This window comes from Seriola aureovittata, chromosome 16, assembly GCF_021018895.1.
Source record: "Seriola aureovittata isolate HTS-2021-v1 ecotype China chromosome 16, ASM2101889v1, whole genome shotgun sequence".
Lineage (NCBI taxonomy): Eukaryota > Metazoa > Chordata > Actinopteri > Carangiformes > Carangidae > Seriola > Seriola aureovittata.
The window spans coordinates 17,763,699-17,785,960 of NC_079379.1; the positions used below are offsets into that span (position 1 = coordinate 17,763,699).

The 22,262-nt window shown below is 42.9% G+C and overlaps 1 protein-coding gene across 1 annotated transcript; it reads left to right on the forward strand.

Annotated features, from left to right (window-relative positions):
- Positions 1-29: 29 nt before the first annotated feature.
- On the forward strand, positions 30-21,192 carry tax1bp1a (Tax1 (human T-cell leukemia virus type I) binding protein 1a). Its single transcript, XM_056398888.1, has 17 exons — positions 30-421; positions 1,924-2,138; positions 5,456-5,558; positions 6,256-6,446; positions 6,760-6,915; positions 9,645-9,793; positions 10,416-10,506; positions 10,643-10,828; positions 11,020-11,271; positions 11,684-11,875; positions 11,999-12,071; positions 12,521-13,035; positions 15,952-16,038; positions 17,146-17,332; positions 17,425-17,633; positions 18,431-18,513; positions 19,525-21,192. Exons 2-17 carry the CDS (start codon positions 1,950-1,952, stop codon positions 19,733-19,735), a joined length of 2,874 nt encoding a protein of 957 aa, XP_056254863.1. The 5' UTR covers positions 30-421; positions 1,924-1,949; the 3' UTR covers positions 19,736-21,192.
- Positions 21,193-22,262: the final 1,070 nt, after the last annotated feature.

A 22,262-nucleotide genomic window follows, 5' to 3' on the forward strand; every position in this document is an offset into this window, starting at 1 on the left:
CGCCGTATAAATGCAAAAATCAATAGAATTATCAAATAATTAACTTTACAATGTATTGTTTGCTTTGCAGTGTTGGAAACTGCAGATGACTTCTACAATACAACTATTTATAGACTTGTGGAATTGTTTTAAGCCACAAGGAGAAAAATATCAGGAACAAATGGAAAGATTTGATTTAAATAATTTCTAGCAAATAATTAATGGAGCCTTTTTCGGCTTTATAGACCACATCTGCCTTCTTCTCGTGAGCATCCTCAGCATCCTCGGCGCTGCTCAGCATCCCGGAAGTTCAGCATCATCTGCTCTTTCAGGAGGAGACGCATCATCGTCAGAGCTTTGACAACAACGGGGACAGTGGCAAAAACATCGGACTGTCCGACAACAATTCTCTCTTTTTGCAAGTGGAATTCATATGAAAAGGGTACTCTTTCAATTTCAATTGAAATCAACGCCTGTAATTCCGTCTCTTGTTTCTCTAGGATAGTGTTTAGCTAGCTAGTGACTTGACACGACATGGCCTGTTCGCAAGCTAATGTTAGCTGCCTAGCCACCGTAAATAAGATTATCCTCTGGCTAACTGAGCCAGTTTTACATGACAGAGCTGTCCCGTAACGCTTTTGTCGTACATTTGTGTGAAGCGTTGGTCGGTGTGACTCAGTGTACAGACAATGATGTGTGAGCTGGTAAGCCTAATCGAGCCCCAGTTATGACTTTCACATGCGTGTATCTTAGTCAGGAGTCCAGGGTTGGGTCACATGGAAATGTAGGGCAGGATCGTTTGTTGTTTTAGCCTCTTTCTCATTAAGGGGATGGTGAACAGAGGCCAGGGATGCAAAGCAGCTGCATCACTTGCAAGTAGCTACACATATTTAGCACTTGCCTTTTTTCCTCCGCTTCTCCCCACCACCAAAACAAAGGCGTAGTTTGAGCAGTTTACAGTCAGCTGTCTTGTTGTAAGGTCCTCAGTTACAGTGGTGTGTTGTTTTCTTGGTTAATAGGTGCAACTGTCCTCAACTGATTCAGTTAGCATTGTATTTAGTTAGTTTGGTGACTTGCAAGGGACAAATTAAAAAAAAAAAGATTGTTATAAGTGATGCCACAGAGATATCCTGACTTAAAGTCCCTTGTATATATCATGCTCCGGGAATACTTAATGCTATAGTTAATGTAATGCAACCTAAAAGCATCACTCCTTAGGCTGTCACTTCCTGGTTAAAGCCCACGTCCTTTACTCTCCATGACATCACCATCACTGAGGACAAAGCACACAACTGTTTTCACAGGCTCACCATGACTAGTAAATTGATTTTGACTAGAAAACTCATGGAGTTCCCCCTTAAGTAAAAGTGCATTACCACACTATAAATATACTCCTGTTACTAAATGTCCAGCATTCAATACCAGTAATCCACTCATCCATTTTGTCCTCCTCCAGAAACCTTGTGGGTTATAGAAAGAAGGCTGAGAAGGGATTTTCGTTCCCAGAGAAGGACAGTGCTTGTCCCCACACTTGTTGCTGTTTTAAGGCACTGCCTTAAAGGAAGACTGAAGTCAGGCAACAAAAGTCTTCTGTGCTTAGTAAATGTCACAAATTACAAGAGAGATTATTCAGTATAAGTGACTTTAGCTTTGCTCTGCAAAATGAACAGTGATATGTGTCCTTGGCAACTTTAGGTAGATCTAGAGTACTGTAAATCCCCATGCCATATATCTTTTTATACACATCACTACACCTCTGCTTTGTTATTGACTTCACTCATACATATTTTCTGAGCTGGTTTAGGAACTTGAATGAAAGAGCTTGATTTCAGACAAATTAAATTTTGGCTTTGTGTGCATGACTCAGTGGAAGAGTTATATATTTCCATCACAAATTTTTTATTCTCAGTGTCTCTTTTCCTCTTTGCTGCTCTTCCCTTACAGACAAATGAAGTGACCAATAGGATACCATGTCGTCGTTCCAGGTGGTGGACTCGTCGCCGGGCAGCAGCGTCAGCGTCATGGAAACGTCCAACTTTGCCCACGTCATCTTCCAGAATGTGGGGAAGAGTTTCCTGCCTCAGGCGCCCCTGGAGTGTCGCTACACCCTGACCCCTTACATTACACCCCACCCCAAAGACTGGGTGGGCATCTTTAAGGTACATCACACACACACACAAACACACACACACACACACACACTCACACTCACACACACGCTCACGCACACTACAGCTGCTATGACTCAGATCATCCTTTCAAAGACATAGCCAAGCATAATCAATTCAGGACCTTAATCTGAATCACTTAAATTACAAAGAGATACTCAGAGATTGGAGCTATTCCCAGCCCATTACACAAGTGTTTTTGAAATGGATTATGTGTTAGGGTTTTATTAATTGGCCATAGGTTTGAGCTTGGCACATTTAACACATACATCCGCCTTGACACTAATGCCTCAGCTCTTCACTACATGCCTAAAACCTCACCGCAAGCTTTGGTGTGGTTGCACTGCTTGCAGAAAGAGGAAGAGTGTACATGGTGGGCTGGTTACAGTAGGTCTCGCTGGGGGGCAAACATTTGGTGCTCTTTATGAACCACTCTGATTCTTATTACGACCTCTTTTCCCCCCACTTCACTTGTTCGTTTCCCTCTGACTTTCCATCAGTCTTTTCTCTACTTCCTGCTAACCAACCTCCCCCTCAGCTCCGCTCTTTTATCAAGGCCATCAAATCTCACACGTAATTAACAGGAAATGTGAACTAGGAAACTTAATGTCTCGTAAAGTCAAAAGACAAACATTTTATCGTTGTTTAAGAACTGACTTCAAATCCACCAGCTCAATTAAAAAAGAATAAAGATGCTGGGTTTATTTGGAAAAGTCAATTGGAAAATTTAATTGTTGTAATCCACGCTAATGAAACCTGTTTGATGGTTAGTGCTCCATGTCAGGGAACAAGCAGACTACACTTCCTTAATCCTTTTAACGTAAATGTCTGTCTTTCTAGAGAGATGTTAGATCTTATTTAATTCTGTGACAATATTGACAGTGTGAGTGTATATATTATATAGGATAAACTAATTTTACTTGTGATCATTTCTCCCTTTAAATCAGAAGGGCATGTATGAACAGATCAGTATTTATGTGTGCTTTTATAAATAATAATCACCCACTTTAATCATAACAGGAAATGAGCTGATACCACCATACAAATGCTTATCCATCTTCTGTTTTGCCTTGGGTGTTTGGAAGCGATACTGTAAAAATAAACAGGTTGCTGTATTATTATAAATGAGTGATTAGATTTGACTTTCTCACCAATGCTCAACATTGATGAAAATGCTTGTCTGCAATGTTTGTCTTTTTTCCTCCGAGAGGCAAAACCTGTGTGGTAGATGACTCAGGGAGAGAGCATTTCCCCCCTCTTACCTTTCACATCTATAGGCGTTACCTGTGTCAGAGAGAGAGAGACAGAGAGAGATACACTGAGCAATAGAGCTGACTTGTGAGGATGACTCAGACTGCTCAGACAGACACTGTTCATTTGAGTTGAGCACAGACACCACCTAGTGGCTGAAAATGTTCATAGTACAATAATAAGGATCCTAGTAAAACGAACTTGCTGTTAGATGGTGGTGCTCTCAAGCAGTCCTCACATGCATTGTATACACAGTAAACATGAACAGTGTACACTCTAATCAAGCTCGTCAAGTTTTCTTTTGTTTTCCAGCATGGTGACTATTTTATTCACATAAAAATTGAAAAACATTGTTTTTACCTTCATTTGTCCTGTGAAAGTTTGGTTTATCTACACACACATGCACAACACACACACGCACGCACACACATACACACACACACACACACACACACACACACACACACACACACAGACACACAACTCCCTCAAAAGCCCTCTGGAGGTTTTTTTTGGTTGTGGCATGTTTGTTGGGTCGGCAGGGAGAAACCCGTTGTGTGAGTGTATAATTAACGTGTCATCGTGCTGTTCTCTCACACCTTGGCTGAATGATTGATAGCTGCTTTGCCTGTGATTATTTTATAACATCACTCCCGTGTTGGAATGCCACACCATACCTAACTCACTGTCAGTCAACTTCACTCTGCAATTAGCAAAATTATTTATGTCTCCTCTGTCTTAAGCAAATACACGTGAGCACACAAGCAAACTTGGCAGCAGTTCACGGCAGCCAAGCCTCTCACTGAGATACTGTTGGAGGTGGAAAGAATGTTCTTGGCCTAGGTTTCCACACTGACTATTACCATTTGCTTGGATAGCATTATGTTCAATGTAATGGGTTGATAGGGCAAACACTGCAATTATGTATCATGCAACAGCATTATCCAACCTGAAATTTTGACAAATGTTTTGAATAGCTTAGTTGATTTACTGTCACTGGTTAAGGCTTCCAAATTCTTTGTCACATATTGGCTTATTCTTATTTTTCCTGGATTGTTTTTTGTTACTTAAATTCATTAAATTGTTAATTTATTCATTGTTTATTTAAATATTTAACTGCAGTAATGGTTCATGGGAACCTGTTGAAAGTTTACTGCCACTTTATTATCAGATTTTTGATTGTGAATTGAGTAACCCCTTCCAGTTTTTCTTGCATCTGTTTAGCATAGTTTCTAAACTGTCTGAACAGCTGTCCAAACGACAAGGTTTCTCTCGGTTGCCACTTTTCCTTTCGTTTTTTGAAATGTAAAAAAGTCCCATAGTGCCACAGGTGGTTGAGTTATCCACAGCTGAAGTGCAGTTATGTAATGTTACAAACATGTGATGTGTGAGCTGAAGCGGGGTGTGTGTATGTACATGAGCGACCCAGACAGGGAGAGTGTGTGGTTGTGTGCGACAGATTTACAACGCAGGACCTGAGTTATGATGTTCACAACTCCCTTTCATCATCTGTCACCTAACAACACATGAAATTCATGGAATTACATCTCCCTTGCCATTTTGTGTAAAATTTTCACCTTTTTCCCCCGTACTCCCCCTCCCCAACCCTTTCCTCATTACCACGTAGGACGTTCTCTGCCGTCTCACCAGTCTGCGCATGTGTGTACTCACACACAAAGCTATGTACAGCCCTGCTTTCCCGCCCCAATCTCACACCTTCGCTCCCCCTCTTTTTTTTTTTTCTTTTTTTTTTGTGAGCCCAAAAGGGGCAGGAAGTGAGGGGAGGAGGAGGTGTGTGGAAGAATGAGGAGCCATGGTTTTAAATGTTTCCATTCTTGCCTCGAACATTGTATCTAATCCTCCAGGTTCCTTTATCAAGTGTGTTGTTGAAAAATGTAATCGTGACGAAATCAGCCTGCTTATCATATATGTTAACGCAAAAGAAATTTGAAATTCATGATTTTACAACATAATATCGATTGCTTCACACTGTGTAGACAGGCACTATTTTTTCTCGTGGATCAACATGTTCATTTTTGTTTACATTGCCTCCTCAGGTCGGTTGGAGCACAGCCAGGGATTATTACACCTTCCTTTGGTCTCCTATGCCTGAAAACTATGAACCAGGAAGTACTGTTCACAGGACTGTTGTGTTTCAAGGTACACACACACAGACTCACACTATGTAAACCACTATACAGACTCAGTGTATTCCAAAGTAACTCCTCCATTTTACGGCACATATAAAAACCAGCACTTTTATTTAATAAGGGAACACAGCCGCAAACGGCGGCCTGGGACCTGAGCACCTCTCAAACCGCACACATACACACACATACACACACATACACATTGAGGGTCTGCAAACTGGTTTTACTGGGTCTGGAACGGTCAGATATTACACAGTGAAAATATGAGAGCATGCTGTGGTGTGTCAGTAGTCAGTAAAACCAGTTGGCTGGCGGATGTTCTGTACTTACTCCTCCGTCCCAGAGAACCAGGCCTAACACGTCAGCAATGTGCTCCAGTGAGCTCTCAGAGTGTAGCTGTGGGCTGTTTGAAATGTTAGCATATATAAATGATGTGTTACCTATCGAAACGTTCAGTGTTGTCTGATAAATTTACTTCCTACTGTGCTGTGTGAAAGAGACCGTGCTCACTGCTTTTCACGCAGTGTAGTAGTTTCTCTCCATTTGAAGCAGAACAGATGTAGATATTGTTTAAATGTTTTTACCGGGTTTACTTTCAATTCTTCCTGATCAACTGAAATAGGTACTACTTGATGAAGTGAATATTAAATCAAATTAGAAACAAAAAGTTGATTTAACACACACACTCTTATCTCTTTGCACCATAGGGTATTATGTACCAAAGTCTGACGGAGAGTTTTACCAGTTCTGTTATGTCACACATGCCGGTGACATCAGAGGAGCCAGCACACCCTTCCAGTTCAGGTCAGCCACGCCCACCGAGGAGCTGCTGACTGTTACCGAGGACGACAGCAACTCAGACATACTGGTCGTCACCACCAAGACCGGTCTGCTAGAGGTAGGCCACAGAAGACGAACATATTTCTTTATCAGTTTTCCATCTTCCTGGATCTTGATCCCCAATAAAGGGTCTTATAGCGAAGTACTACATCCCTACTAGATTCTCAAGTGCTGTTCTGGACCTGACCCTGACCTCTGACCTCACTGAGTAGGTGGTGGATGGGAGGACACATTCCCCTTTTGGCATTAATAAACTATTACATTATTGTCCCTCTAGGCTTCCATAAAAACAGCACACAATATATCATACAACATCAGTTGCCATTCTCGCCTTCTCTCTCTTTACCCTTAACTTCTCTCCTGCTTTATAGCGAGTGGAGGAGGCGCAGCAGGAGCGCAGGGAGCTGCTGAAGGCCATGCGGCTTCTGCAGGAGGAGAAACAACAGCTCCAGGAGGAGCAGAAACGACTGGCCAGGGAGAGGGAGCAGGAGAGGGAGACGTGCTGCCTGCTGCGGACACACAACCAGGTTAGAGGGGGGGGGTGAGGTCACGAGATGGCAGATGCATGAAGACAGAGACATTATGTTTTTTTTCTGCACATATAATCAGTAACGAGGATTTAGGACGGACTAGATATAGTTTAGGTGTCTGCACGTGTATCTGAATAAATAAATAAAAAATAGTTTTTCTAATCAAAATTTAATTTTTTGCGCATTTGAAATTGAAGGTGAGGTAGTTTCAGTGTGTTTGTGCATGTGTGCAAGTGGGAGTGTGTACATGTGCAGAGGTGAGTGCATACATAGACGGTTAGCTTCTATTTGCACATGTGTTTGGAGCCGGTTCCTCACCAGTGATCACAGGTTTGAAAACTTCAAAAGCCCGAATTTATGAATAATCTGTGTCCCTGTTTTAGAGTCACACAAAGAGCCACAGCGCGTGCGTGCTTGAGCGTGTGCGCGTGTGTTTGCATGTGTGTGTATGTGCATGCCAGTCTTTCTCTCCTTCTTTAACGACCTGACTCAGTGGGCCAGAACGGAATTGGGACGCAGTTTTCTTGGGCATCTGGCGTCAGGGACGGTGCCATCGCAACCACAGTGAACAAACATGACGTCAAACACACAAACACACACGCACACGCTCATACACATGCACAATCTGTCCCCCCCCCCTTTCATTCTCACACTCACATTCGGGTTCCACACCACAGGGCCCCTCTAATGTGCATTCACACATGCACAAGCTCGCGTGCACACTCACACACAAACACACTCATTATGCCACCCGCTTGCAAACCCTTTTAGTCTGTGTGTGGAATGAGAGGAGGGTAGTCCGCAAAACCGCTTGCCTGAAAAAAGAGCCCTGCCCAGCCTCAGGGACAAACACCACTCAGTCACGCGATTCAGTGGCCACTGCTTTCTCACTGTCTGTCTCTCTGTCCCCGTCTTTCTCTCTCAATTTTCACTGATTACAGTTCAGAGATACCTATTGGCATGAAAAGAAAATCAATTATTTTGCACAAGCAAGGTAGATAAAAATACGTTTAGAAACCTCTGCCAAAATTTAATAAGAGTAATGAGTCATGCTCCACATTGATTTAATAAACTTTTTCTCTCATTCGTTCACCAGGATGAGTCAGATATCAGATTTTAGTATTTTATGACTTGCTCATTTGATAAGCAGTAGCTTGGCACACACGCCTAAAACCAGTCAACCCAATGAAAGCAGAGAAGGGGGTTTGCAGAGGAAGGGAGAGGTGAAACACTGACACTTGCCAAGAGTTTAGTGAGTTTGAATCTAGTCTCTTATCGCCCCCTAGTGCAGCCCTCAGGTCCGGGCTCAAGAGTAAGAGCAGGCTGCTTTGAGTTAGTCCGCTGCTCCTTTTTACGAAGGACAAAATCGCCATAAATTACGTGGCAATACACACACACACACACACTGTTATTACCGTGCTGCTTTTCATTCAACAGGCATGTCCATCTGCAGATATACGACTTGTGTGAGTAGGTGTGTGTCTTTTGTAGAGTATTTACAGTAGGTGCGTTAGCTCATGCCACGCTGATGAAAATATCCTTTGAGTTTAACATGAAAACATAAGTACATATTTTGTGGCTGCTAATTTTACGACTACACTTTTTATAAGGTCTTTATGCACTGCTAAAGTGCTTCCCAAACGCCAGCCGTAAAAATCATACAGTAATCTACGCAGAGCCAAGCCCAGAGGGAGACAGGCCTGAATGCGTTGTGCATGTGCACTGTATATCTGTTGTGGATTGATGGCTGTGCTCTGTGCTACCTGTCTGTCTGCATATGTCCTTGAATGTGAAGCTGTGTGTCCGTCCTCTTGAGTGTGTGTGTGTGTGTGTGTGTGTGTGTGTGTGTGTGTGTGTGTGTGTGTGTGTGTGTGTGTGTGTGTGTGTGCGCGCGCGCGCGTGTGCAAGCTACAAATAAAAAAGGATGGTGTTTGCAGAGGTATGTTGCTCTGACACAACCAATATTAGTTGTGAGTGATTTAATGTCCTTCACTGCTGACTTGCACCAAGTTCAAACAAGGCATTTCCTCAGCAAGGCGCACCTCATAGGAGAAAACTGACCTCACAGGATCTGTTGTACAATAGCAGGAATTTGAGTTTTTAGTTCACTGATATTAGGCAGGTTATTCCTGCACGCATTCACTCCACACTGCTGCTGTGTGTTCAATTAAGGAACATTACAGCAACTTCAAATGCTGAATGTGTGTTTTGATGCCATCAAAGTTTCACAAGTTGCAATTTGTAACTTTTGATTTCTGATTGATGAGATAAGACTGTCCAGATCCCCAGAGGGGAAATTTACATTCTATACCTGCACTAGAAATATGCTTTGGAGGTAGTAAACAGAGAAAGTATAAATTTATATGAAATAAGATTAAAAACACTTTGAAATAAAGAGCTACATATAATACATGTTTTACTGTATCCTAGACTGTAGACTGTTTGCAGATATTTGTGCAGATATACATGTGCTAAGATGATTAGTCCTTTATATTCCAAATAAAGGGCTGTATTCCAAATACAACAGTGCAACATACATTATGTAATATATGCAACATGAATGTCATGCATCACATGAAATATTACCATATGTAATAAGTCATGAGCATTGCATAAGCTCCTGACGTAGTCCAGCACTTTTACCTCCTCTGCCAAGTTCAGCGTGCTGATTCAGCTGCAGAGATTGGCAGGTCAGTGTGATCCACAGCTGCCTCTCTGTCCCATAGGAGCTGCTGCGCTCATCGCAGGGCCTGTCAGAAGAGAGGGAGGAGGTGAGGAGAAGGCTGACAGAGGCCACGGACCGGGTCCGCCAGCTGGAGGAGGACCTGCTGGGAGTCACCCAGAGAGGCCTGCAAAAGGAGACGGAGCTCGATTGGTGAGTGGAGAATGCTCGACCATCAATCATCCAATCTCATGCATTTCTGTGAGGAGGTGACGGTTTGAATAACTGTGTTTGAGGGGGATTTCTTGCCGGCCTTCTGCTTCCTCAACACCTTCATCGTTCCACTCATATGTACATGCAGCGGACGAAAGAACACAAAGCACAAACTAGGGCCTTGAAAATAGTCTTTGAATGGAATCAGTGCCACTCAGACAGAAGTTTTATAAGATTCATAAACATATTTAATGAAAGGCTACTGTGTTAGCCTTCATTAAATTGGAACAGCTTTCTGTTTTTCTTCACCCCACCCCTGTTAATGTTTGCATGCATGTGCACTCACAACCAAACACATACAAAATTTTGCCAAAAAACATGCCAACCAGGAAGCATTACATATTGCACAGAAAAACAGATGTTACTGTCATTTGATGGTCATTTTACAAATGCAGTACCATGAGTGAGGCCTGCTGAAGTTGCCTATGTAGCTAGTGAACAATAAGCGGACATTCCCTGACATTCCATCTGTGGCTTGACATCCTGTGCACTGTGATGCCGTAGTTTGACAGGTTGGCAGAGGAAAGCCTCACAAATCTTATTTCCATTATTTCTCTCCCAGCCTGCGTGATCGTCTCAAGAAGCTGACAGCAGAGAGGGACAGTCTGGAGAGTCAACTGAAGAACGAGAAGGATGAGAGAGACCTCTACAAGGTGGGAGAAGGCTCTTCATAACTAAAAGGCTGGATAAATGGAAAGGTTCATTTTGGAAATTCAAAGCCTGTGTGATTCTCAGTCTTTATTCTGACCTTGGCAGTTCTCTCTTTCTCCGTGCTGTTTACATGTTTAGGCTCACCTGCGCAGCACTGAGCTGGAGAACACTAAGCTGAGTGCAGAGCTACAGATGTTGAAAGCAGTGGAGCTGAACCGCGAGGTGACCATTGCCCAGTTCCAGGAGGAGCTGGAGAGGCTCAGAGCCTGTGTTGCTCAGCGGGACAGCCTGGAGAAAGAGCTGCTGGCGCATAAGGCCGACAAGGTAGTAGTGGTTGTTTGTAATATTGATGCCAGCATCAAATAAATAGACAGCCAAAGTATAAACACAACTAATAAATCCTTTGTCCATATTCCTGTGTGAGTATCCAGATTCATTACATGTTTATGCACATATATCTCCGCATCCTTTTAGCAAAATCAGTTCATCTATATATAAATTTTAAATGTGTTTAGGCAGAGCTGGCCCGTGTGCGTGAGCAGCTCCGTCAGGCCGAGGAGCAGCTGCAGGCGTCCCGGCAGCAGGCCTCCCTGCTGGCTTCTGAGCTCCGTGACTCAGCCAGCGCCCGTGACCACACTATGACTGAGCTGTACCGCGCCCGACTGGAGGCTGACAAGCTCCGTGCCAGTCTTGCTGATGCTCAGGCCGAGTGCCAACGCATGGAGAGCCAGTTAGACCGCATGAGGAGCACTGCACAGAAGGAAGTGGTCAGTGTTCAGACTTCCTTCGTTTTGTGTCTGTGTCTTTCACTTCCTGTGATTTGGTAGCCCAGGAATGAGGGGAACTTTCACACTTTTCAGTTTTTTATTAAAGGAGCAGCTTTTCATCTGAGAGTGAAGGAGAGCCAATGTGAGGAAGATGAAAATAATTGAAAGAATGACCGAGCGCACCTATTTTTAAATATGAGCTACATTTAGCTCTATAAAGGAGTGCACATGAATGAACCGAGTAATCACAACAAAGAAGAGAAGTATCACAGGTTTTAACAGTGGTAGAAAACAAACTTCTTGCAGCTAAGCATAAGTCCTATTTTTGTGTTGCTTTAAATCAAACTCAAGTAAAAATCCACAAATATTGCATCTTTTCACGTTTTCCTCTCTCTATGTCCTTCTGTTTCAGGGTGTTGGGACCAGTGGGGAGGTGACACCCAGTATGATGGTGGTGTCAGAGGCAGAGGCTGAGCTGCAGAGGGAGGTGGAGGAGCTGAAGCTGCGTCTTCACATGGCTGCTGAACACTATAAGGAGAAGTACCGCGAGTGTCAGCGCCTCCGCAGGCAGGTCGCTAAACTGAACACAACGGAGTCACAGGGGGTGAGTGAGACTAAAAGACACGTCCGAAAAGAAATATTACCTGCTGATGGATTTACACCTAAACAACTACAAGTTAAATTGTGCTGATGTGTTAATGTCGTTGCTGTGTGTCTCCATGCGCAGGAGCCAAAGAGAAATGCATCCACTGAGACGACACAAGAGCCACTGACCCCTAGTCCAGAATCACCCACAGCAGGTATGCATGCATAAAAGCAGGCACCAACAGTATCCTCAGTAGACCATAATGCTTTGCAATTGCCAGACATATTTTGCTGTCAGCGATACGGCTCACTTTTGCATGACTGAACAAAACTCTATGCTATTACAATTGCCCTTTTCACCCTAGACACATCAACGTGCACATCCTAAAACAACAAGCTGATGCAGATTCTCTGGAAATTTTCAAATATCATTCTTGGAAATGGGGGATAAATAAAAGCAGAGGTGGGGTGATGGAATGATGAAACACTAAAAATGTTAATTACAAATCTCTGAAATTACTGATAAAATAAGTCCCAGTGTTTTATATTATATATTAGTAATTATAGTGAAATATGCATAATTAGGACTTTGTAGAAAGTATTATTACTTTAATCAAATCTGGGAATATCCAGCTAACTATGTATATCTTCTGTGTTTTTACAGGGAACATAGTTACCGCAGTCCTACAAGAAGCAGCTGAGATGACAATCACTCCAGACCTCCAGAACAGGGAACCCCCATTCAGTGACACACACATCAGCACAGAAAAGGAAGACGGGCAGAGACAGAACATGCAGGAGGAGAGGGCCGAGGCGGAGGGTGAGGCAGAGGTGAGCCAAAAGGAAGACATTGAAAAAGAAGAGAAAGAAAAAGAGGAGAAGAAGGAGAGCCTGCCGGAGGAGAGCCTGAGGATGACGAGCTGGGTGGAGGTGGAGAATGAGAGGCAGAGTGCCGAGACCATCCAGGTGGAAAGTGCACCAAAGGCAGAGGAAGAGAGGGATGGTGCGGAGGAGCAGGTGCTGCTGGAGATGGAGGGGATGAGCATGGGGGAGGCAGAGAAGGAACAGACTCGCTCGGTGGAGGAAGAGCTAGCGATGATGGAGGAGAAGTGGAGGGAGCAGTGCGCGATCAACGAGACACTCAAACAGCGGCTGGCCAATGAGGAGGAGCGATTCAGAGTAAGGCACACACCTACACACCTACACACGGACACATACACCATATATCTCAAAGCTGTTGTGACTGTGGATGTTGGTTGAACTCCAGCAAGCAGATGTTGTGGCTGGAAATATGAGGTAATGCTCTCTCAATGGTCAGCAGCTGTGTACAAGCCCTAGAGCGAGGCAGCTACTGTACCCCCAGCTCACACTCAGCAGAAACCTTTCCTGTGTTAATACAGGGTAAAGGAACACACATGCTCCAGTGTAGATTGGCAAATGTGACACAGTAGCAGTGTGGGCACAGGTGTATATGAGCACAGTGCTGTGAGTTGGCAAAATTAGGGCTTTAACTTATAATTACTTTCACTATTGATTCGCCTAAACATTTTTCAATTTCATGTTAGTCAATTCGGTCCATAAAATGTCACAAAATAGAAAAAAATCCCATATTCCCAAAGCCCAATGTGACATTTTCAAATGCTAATTTTTAAGAAGCTGGAACCAGCAACTGCTTTTTTTTTTTATGTCTCCGCACTGGCCGGCGTTATATTTTCAGGTTGTCCATACCATGCTGTATCTCAGTAACGCCATGAGGGAATTTCTTCAAATTTGGTACCCAGGTTCGCCTGGACTCAAGTAAGAACTAATTCGATTTTGGTGGTCAAAGGTCAAGGTCACTGCGGCCACACAAAATACGTTTTTAGCCATAACTCAGGGAATTCACACAGCAATTATGACAAAGTTTTATAAATACGATTAACATTTTATATGACTCTAGATAAACAGGGATATAACCTGAAAGTAGTCTGAGCATGAAACCGCGAGGCAGCAATTCTAGTTTCTTTGATGAACTTTGCTTAATAAAGTTACTTAAAAAACTTCTTATCAAATCAGTGTTGAATCATTTTCTCTTTTATATAGATTATATAAAGCTACAAATCTTTTGAAGAGGGTACCATTCAAGGATAAAGGGTATACCATTAGCAGCACAACAGTTTTCTTAATTGGTTTATAAATGGCAACAATAGCACTTTGTCTAAGACTATCAAATATACTGTACATAACAGTTTACTTGAGCATGCATTTAACCAGAGTAACGAGGTCACTGTCTGCGTGAACACATAGCTGCTGTGTCCATGCCACACATGAGTCAATGTGTGTGGTATGAGTGTGTGTGACTCAATACAAGCACTTGCGCTTGCGTTTTGCGTGCGAACATCCGCCAAAGTACCTACCGGCATTTAATCTCCACGAGTGAGTGTGTGTTTATCAGAGCTGTAAATAAGGCTCTCCCCTGTCTTTGATAGAGTCTCCTGTCTGAGGCGAAGTGGCCCGGGCCCAGAGCGGCTCTTAATGGCCCAGGAGACTGACAAGAGAGGCATCCGCAGATCGCCATGCTTTACGGCTGTTTATATCAGCCGCCCAGAGGACGGAGCGAGGGAGAGGAATAAGACAGGGAGAGAGAGAGGAGTGGGAGAGTGGAGCACAGAAATTCACTGTTGCAGACTCCCTTCACCTGAACTTAACCCTCTAATGCTGCGCCGTAAATTTATGAAAGAGGGGGGAGAGCGAGAGAGGACAAAAGGAGATGAAAGAGAACAAGGAGGAAAGCGAAAGAAGGATAGACAGACAGACATGAAGCAGAAAGAGAAGCCGCGGGAGAGGAGGGAGTCGGACCCTTTGTAATGGGATGAAATAAGAGAAGAGCAGGCAACTAGTCATGTAAACTATCCCACAGGGTCAGTCCTGTTAGAAAGTAAGAGATTTACTACGATCCCCTGGTCTGCTCCAGTCCGCCTTGCACACAGGTTTCCGTCTGTGTTTCTGTGGCTTTAGCTCTGTGTTTTACAGTAAACACCGCACATTTGACACAGCTCCAGCTTAAATAAAAATCCATTGACACCCGTTAATTCATTCACTTGCTTGCCTGTGTGTATGCTTAGAGATATTCATCTTCATCAGTTGACACCAGTGGAGTGGAAATACAAACCTGGGAGCAAGAAAAAGGGAAGAGGATCTTATCAGTGCCAGAAAAGATAAAATATGTCCTTTCCATCAACTGAGTGAATCTGTCAGTAATTATTTTTAGTTAGTTATGTTTGGAGCGGGAACTATTAGTTGACTAATCAATTAGTCAATTGGCAGAAAATGAATCGACAGCTACTTTGAGTATTGATTAATTGTTACAGTCATTTTTCAACCAAGCAATCCAAACATTCCCTTCTTTGGAATTTATCAATTTTCTACTGATATTTTATAGATTAAACAATTTATAAATTAATCAAGAAAATAATATTAATCAATAATGAAAATAATTGTTAGTTTAAGCTCTAGTTATTTAACTATTAAACCTCTGCCTTTTGCGTTTCTACTATTCTAGAGCACTGGGAATTTATAATGATGTCCAATGTACTTTCCTGTAACATGCACATCAAACAGCTTGAGCTAATATCTTCTTACATCACAATCCTCTTGAGACTGTCTTTCATTATCACTAATCAGTCAGTCAGCAATTTAGCTTTTTTTTTATTTTACATTTTTTTCTTCATCAGATGTCTGACAGTACAGAGATGAGCGATAATGAGGGGGGAAAGAGATGTGAAATGACATCCAAGAAACCAGATCTGCCCCTAGACCCCCCAGGGGGCGCAGCGGCTTAGCAGTTTTAATGTTCAAGCATTTGTTACTCAATAAATACACCAGACATCACAGAGAGCAAAGACAAAGTTACTGTGGCCGGATAGACTGACGGTTAAAATACAAGAAAAAGTCACAACAGTAAAAACTGGTGTTAACAGAAAAGCTTTGTTTTGTTACTGAAATCTGATTGATTATTGAAATGGATACAATCATTTTAAGGAAAACTATTATGAACTCTGCACTGATGTTAGTGGGGTTTTTTTTTTTTTTTTTTTTTTTTTTTTTAATCTGTAGGTGCAGATGGCAGAGCGAGCCAGTGAGGTGACAGAGCTGAAACGCAACCTTGCCCAGGCCCTGAGAGACAAGGAGCAGCTACAGGAGGTAAAGCATCAGACATGTTCGTAGTACACAGAACATTCTGGCTTCTCAGCAGGTATTAGCTATGTATAAATAAGTTAATACTGGATCAGTTCTTCATAGTTCAAACTGTTTATTTTAACTATTTTTTTAAAAACTATGTAAATTGCCATCTCTGCATAAAGCCTCTGACTGTTGAAATCACACTGTATGTGGATAATGTCGGCCTTTTCAATTGAATTCCATAAAAATATCATCATATTTAAGTACAGTGTCTGAACGCTTTTCTTTCCCTTCTCCATACTCCCCACTACCCACTAATTAAAACATCTATACTTGCTTCTCTCGCCCGTCGGTACAGTGCCATTAGACAGTGCAAATGCCACGCGACGTGTCTGTTTCACCTTCCCAACCCTGGTTTAAATGTTAAACCTGATAGCAGCGCACTAATGAAGTCATCAAGAGAGGAGGTCAGGGGGGGGATAGTGAGAGGAAGGAGGGGGTGTAAAAGAGAGAGAGGGGGCGAGTGCCTCTATCAGCAACACCGGAGCAGAGGGAGCCAGAGTCTGACACCCATTACAGTAATGAGTAGGGTACTAATGCTCTTGCTTCAGATATAATCACAAAGGGCAGTAACAGTGTAGAGGGAAACTTAACTCTGAGCTCAAAGTGCTTACTCTCTGTGTGGTCCCAACAATGAAACTGTGCCATGGAAACGCTGACTGAATTTCTTTCACACAGCTCTCCTGATCAGTCCCTCACTCTTCAGACAGATAAACACGGTGGTTCTGTGCTCATATATACATTGAGCATGCAAGTAAACTACAGAAAAGCGAAGGCAATCTAAACATAACTGTAAAAGAAAAACATGAGAAAGCAAGTAGGGTGAAAAAAATCCATAAAAAAGAATTGAAAAATGATGAGGGGGAGGTGAAAGGGGGCGGGGGGGGGGTTGCAGGACAGATTTGAACTGTGGACATTGCAGTTATGTGGCATGTGCTCTGACCATTCGGCTATTTTCAAAGGTTTCCTGCTTAACTGGAGAGCATAGAATATGTGTTTAAATACATAATATTTGGTTTAGCCCACTGAGGTACCATGATGCTCAGGGATGGGTGCTCTCTCCTCCAGGAGCTGCAGCGTTATGTGTGCAGGCAGAGGGAGCAGGAGGCTGGTGTTCAGGGCGCTGAGGTCAGGCAGCCAATGGTGCTGCGCTACCCCCTGCCCTACCCCCAGGACCCCTCCCCTCCGCCACTGGTCCCACAGAGGCCGGCTGAGCTGCAGTACGGCAACCCCTACTCCACCGACACCACAAGAGGTGGGAGGAATGCAAACCTGCACTTGACTATTCCCCCTAAGTTATATTTTGCTGCTGTCTGTTAACAGTTCCACGTGTTACTGTTTTTCTAGACCGGGTGGATGTCGCTCTGTCCCCGGAGCACATGACCCGTCCACCACCAGAGGCTCCACCCTGCGCCCCTCCATGTGCACCCCCAATCACACCTCAAAGCCCTGACCCCGGGGCACCTGGCTGGGAACAAGAGGTGGTTTGCATCCAGCCCACTCGCAGCACGAGCCCCCCCGAGAGCCTGGAGCATCCACCGGAGGAGCCCCGAAGTGTATGTGCATATAAACACACACATGCAGCACAGAAACACACGCCAAACTAAAACATAGGACGGTGTCTGGCAGGCATTCTTAATTAGAAATTTGTTTGGCGTATGAATTCATGTTTTACATGTATTAGATGATGCCTCGATAATACTGTTTCGTTTACAAGTTTCCTGTTAGTTTTCTCTAAAGGATTTTGTCAATAAATTGCAAGAGCATAATTGATCACAGCATCAATTTGATCTCAGTACAGCAATATGTCTGGATATTTTTAAAGCGGCATAAATACATGACACTAATTTTGATCACAGCGTTTCTTTGCTATCCTTACTTTGTGTTTCGCAGCCAATGAATCCTGTCATGGTAATCCCTTGCTTATTTCGCCTCCGTCTCTGGAGTGCTCCTCCTCACTGAATGAAGGGAAATGCAGTTTGCCCTTAAACGATGAAGCTTTGAACTCATTTGCATAAAGCTCTAATTAACGTCACTCCTTCAGAGCTCAAGAGAGACGAAGATAACAAGGGCCAGGAGAGAGTAATTAGGGGAGATTTTGCATAGGGACAGACCTAAGATCAGTTATTGTCGGATTATATCTTTGGTTGTTTGGAAGCAAACTGAACAGGGACTCTTGAGGAAGGTTTACTGTGTGATAATCTTTAAATAGAAAACTAGCTGCACGTGCATACACATACTAATCTTTGCTGGTTCAGATAATTCTGTCAGCCCTTTTGTTTTGTTTGCATTCATATACAGCTCTTAAGAAATGGCCATCCTCTTCACATTGTGCTTGTGTTGTGTATCATAGGTTGCTGACGGGGCTCAGCCGTCCTGTGATCATCAGTCCAGTAGACGCAGTGAAGCCAGGGGCAGCTTCTGCTTTGACTCCAGGTAGCACACCTTCTCACCGACATAAAAAGTAATGTTAGAATAACTTGACTTTTACAATCAGGACATATAAAGAAGGAAAGAAATTACACAAGCAAACACGAGAGCGTTGATTAAAAACAGACGCCAAGACGGTGGGGGTGGGATTCCTTCCATCCTTCTTGTGTGCTGGTGGTGAGCCAAACAAGGCTAATATGAAAAGACCTGCAGAGCGGCTAACTGACTCCAGAGAGAGGGTAGCTGTTTCTTTTCAAAATTGTGTAGGGCTGCAGGTAATGATTATTTACATTATCGATTAACGTGGCAATTGCTTTCTTGATTTTTCTATTAAAAGTTTAAAGTCTATAAAACAGCGGAAAATATAATGTAATCATCAAAACTCAAATCATGGGTACCGCAATGGATAATTTTCTTTTCCATACATACATCATATATAAAATCATATGGTACTAAACTGGCAGGAGGTAACACAGTTGTTAATTAATACCAGTAACTAAATTACTTTTCTAGATGTTGAAATTCCTTTCATTAATTATATTATGGTCTGTCGAACAAAAGAGTCCCAATCCGCTGGAGAGTCGAGACACTCACAGCCATCACAGCTTCATAACAATGGAGCACAGTGCTGTAGAGCCATAGATTTTATAAGAAAGGGACTTTGTTCGACAAGCTAAGAACACTTCATTGTTATACAGTACTTCCACTTCAGTTGACATTTCCATTAAGTGTCTCTACTGTTAGCAAAAGTGGACAGTATGGGTTGGGTCTGAAACCAGATGTGTGTAAGCCAATCAAGGCCTGTGATTATTGAATAAATATTGATGACTGTTAAGAGGTTTAGTTGTGGGATAGACTGCATGCAGCTGTGCTGTGGCAGCCTGGGCAGCAGTAAATCCGCCATATTAAGGTACAGATTATCACTATACCATATACCATACACTGAATCTCTGAATCTCACATTTCTTTTTGCCTCACCCTCGTCCCCCACCCCACCCCACCCCCTTCTTTTCCCAGTAATGACGTTCACAAGCGCTGCCCACTATGCGAGGTGATCTTCCCGCCCCACTTTGAGCAGCGCAGCTTCGAGCAGCACGTTGAGAGCCACTGGAAGGTCTGCCCCGTCTGCTCCGAGCAGTTCCCCCTCAACTGCCAGCAGCAGCTCTTCGAGAGGCACGTCCTCACGCACTTTGACGGCCACGTGCTCAACTTTGAGCAGATCGAATGAAGGATTTCGAGGGCAAACCTAGAATTCTGTCACACTGTATGGGTAAATGTGTTGTCAGCTATTAGTTCATTTTAATTGGGGTTCGGTTGTCTTGTTAATATACAATCACTAGCACTTTCTTTGCAATCTTAAAGGTTAGAAAGAATGTAGTTCGCCTCTGAAAGGAAGCAGAGTTTGTTCTACTCCACCAAGGTGTTTATTTAGTAGAGTAGCTTTCACTTTAATGCACAGTGGGTAAAAGGATCATTAACACTTGGGAACAGTGCCACGGTCCTTTACTTTTCTATCATGCTCATCTTTATGCTTCAAGGGACTAAAGCACCATTGGAAGTGCATGCATTTATTCTGTGTTCAAAATCAATTCAACACTACAAAATTACAGCTGATCAAGTGAAAAGAGTGAATTGTAGCAGGAGCTTTGAACCAGGGATTGGAAGAAAAAAGCATTCTAGTATCTTAATGTCCCTGTTCTTTCACTACCCTGAATATCTCTTTACAGTAAGTAGGATTCTCTTGTGGTAAAGCAGCCAGGACAGTACTTCAACTTTTAATTCTGATTCAAATCGCGGAAAGGCAGAAAAGATAAGAAACATTTTTTTTAGTGTAACTGCAGAATGATCTGAATATGTGACATCTTAAAGAGTCAACTGATTGTGTGTGCGTGTGCGTGTGTGAGTGTGTGTGTGTGTATATATATAACTGAAGAAGGGTGTGGTGGAGATTTTCTTTTTTTTTTTTTTTTGACTTGGGAAGTGATCTTTGATTTCTCCCGAGCTACTGTACGTATGATAGTGTTTTACGAACAAAGACGTCAGATGGTTTCAACAACAACAGCACTATGTTTTCATGTATCTGCACTAAATAAGGCTTTATTCTGAATGTACTGTACATATGAAAATAAGTATAAGTTGTGGAGAGACCTGTGAATTGCTGTCGTGACCCTGCCTCCCCTCACTGTTACCTCCCTCATGTTTTAGTGATGAAAGAATGACGGACAAACAATGTTTTACTTCCTGGTGTGCACTTTCTAGTCTGTGGTCGGTCAGTAAAAAAGCTGGGCTGGGGGATACTGTACCATGTTCAAGGTAAATAGACTGCAGGACACTGAGTTACAGACACTTTTATTGTTAAGTACTTCCACGTTTTAAAGTTAGAACTGTGAAACGTCATTGCTTTGTGCGCAGCTCCATGTTAGCCCTCATGAGTGAATGTCATTTATACGTGTCTCCCCACAGGGCTCCATACCACCACTTGTCTTTTTTTCTGTCATTACAAAGTAACCCCTGACAGTGTTGTGTTCAGGCTTTAAAAATTGCACATGCCCAGTAATCACAAGGCAAATGTGTGTGCGTGTATGTCCGATGCAGCCCTTTTCACGTGAGAATGTCTGGACGATGGTTTAAGTGTGTACTGCAAAAATCTTTATGAATAAAGTAAGCTTGTCTAAATGCATTTAACTAACTGTTGTATTTCATTTTTTGGGTTGAAAATGGAAGAAAGAACTCCACCATCAGTCTCAGCTACAGAGCTTTATTACTTTATTTTGCTTTTTTTTTTTTTATTTTTTTTTTTTTTATTGTCATTTCGTGTTTACATTTAAGCAGCTTCTCTTTTATATAGAAAGACAGTTTGACATCATTTACAAGTCACTCTGCTCACAACCTGTTGTTCCCCCATACAAAAAGGAAACATTGGTCTCCACATTACATACGAAAATATAATTTAAAAGCACTTGACAACAGACACACGTTACAATACATTCACTGTACATGGTATATTGAAATCCCTCCCTCACCCCCCCCCCCCCACCTGCACACAGCCTCCACTCCTCCTTTCCCATATGTTTAATACTGCAATGGCCCCTGTGTAAAGATCTAACTATTGCCATGGTGACGGCAGTGTCCGTGAAGCAGGGATGGTTTTACGAGTGTGACCACAGACACTCTTCCCCTTACACTGACAGTCAGGAATGAAGCATTTCTATCACACGCACACCATTATCTCAGGGTTACTTCAGGGGAGTAAGCCCACAGATGTACTTTGAAACTGATACCAAGATTTTTACAGATCTTAGTTCACTTATTGGTGCTTCAGAATAGACGTGGATGTCTCTCAGGCAACATTTGTGCTTGCTTGTTAGATAGCACACTACTTCAAGGCATTGCAAGCACAGATGCACAGTGATTACTATAATCAGAACAGGATATTAAAACAGAAATTATGGGGCTAAATCATTTTATGGAACAACTGTTTCTTTAATGTTGTTTCTGGTACCTGCTTTGTAAAGACAATGAAAAATTAAGTCTTGAGAAGAGAACAAACAAAGGTCTCCTTGCCATGCTAACCCAGTGGTTTCCATGGCAACAGCAGCTAGGAGGACAGGAGGGTGTGTGCATGTCAGAGGGCCACGGTACCCACCGAATGAAAAGAAGAGAAAAGCTCACACTTTGAGCTTTCTGCTCAAACTTTGTGCGTGATGAGGGAAATGATGTCATGTGTCTTGGCACGCGGCGCTGCACTGCACCAC

What these genes read in the sequence shown, in the direction of transcription:
- tax1bp1a (XM_056398888.1), top strand. Translation starts at nt 1,950, where the DNA reads ATGTCGTCGTTCCAGGTGGTGGACTCGTCGCCGGGCAGCAGCGTCAGC. An exon ending in TGCTGCGGACACACAACCAG is followed by an intron (nt 6,916 to 9,644) that starts GTTAGAGGGGGG and finishes TCTGTCCCATAG; the next exon opens with GAGCTGCTGCGCTCATCGCA. An exon ending in CTCCACCGACACCACAAGAG is followed by an intron (nt 17,333 to 17,424) that starts GTGGGAGGAATG and finishes CTGTTTTTCTAG; the next exon opens with ACCGGGTGGATGTCGCTCTG.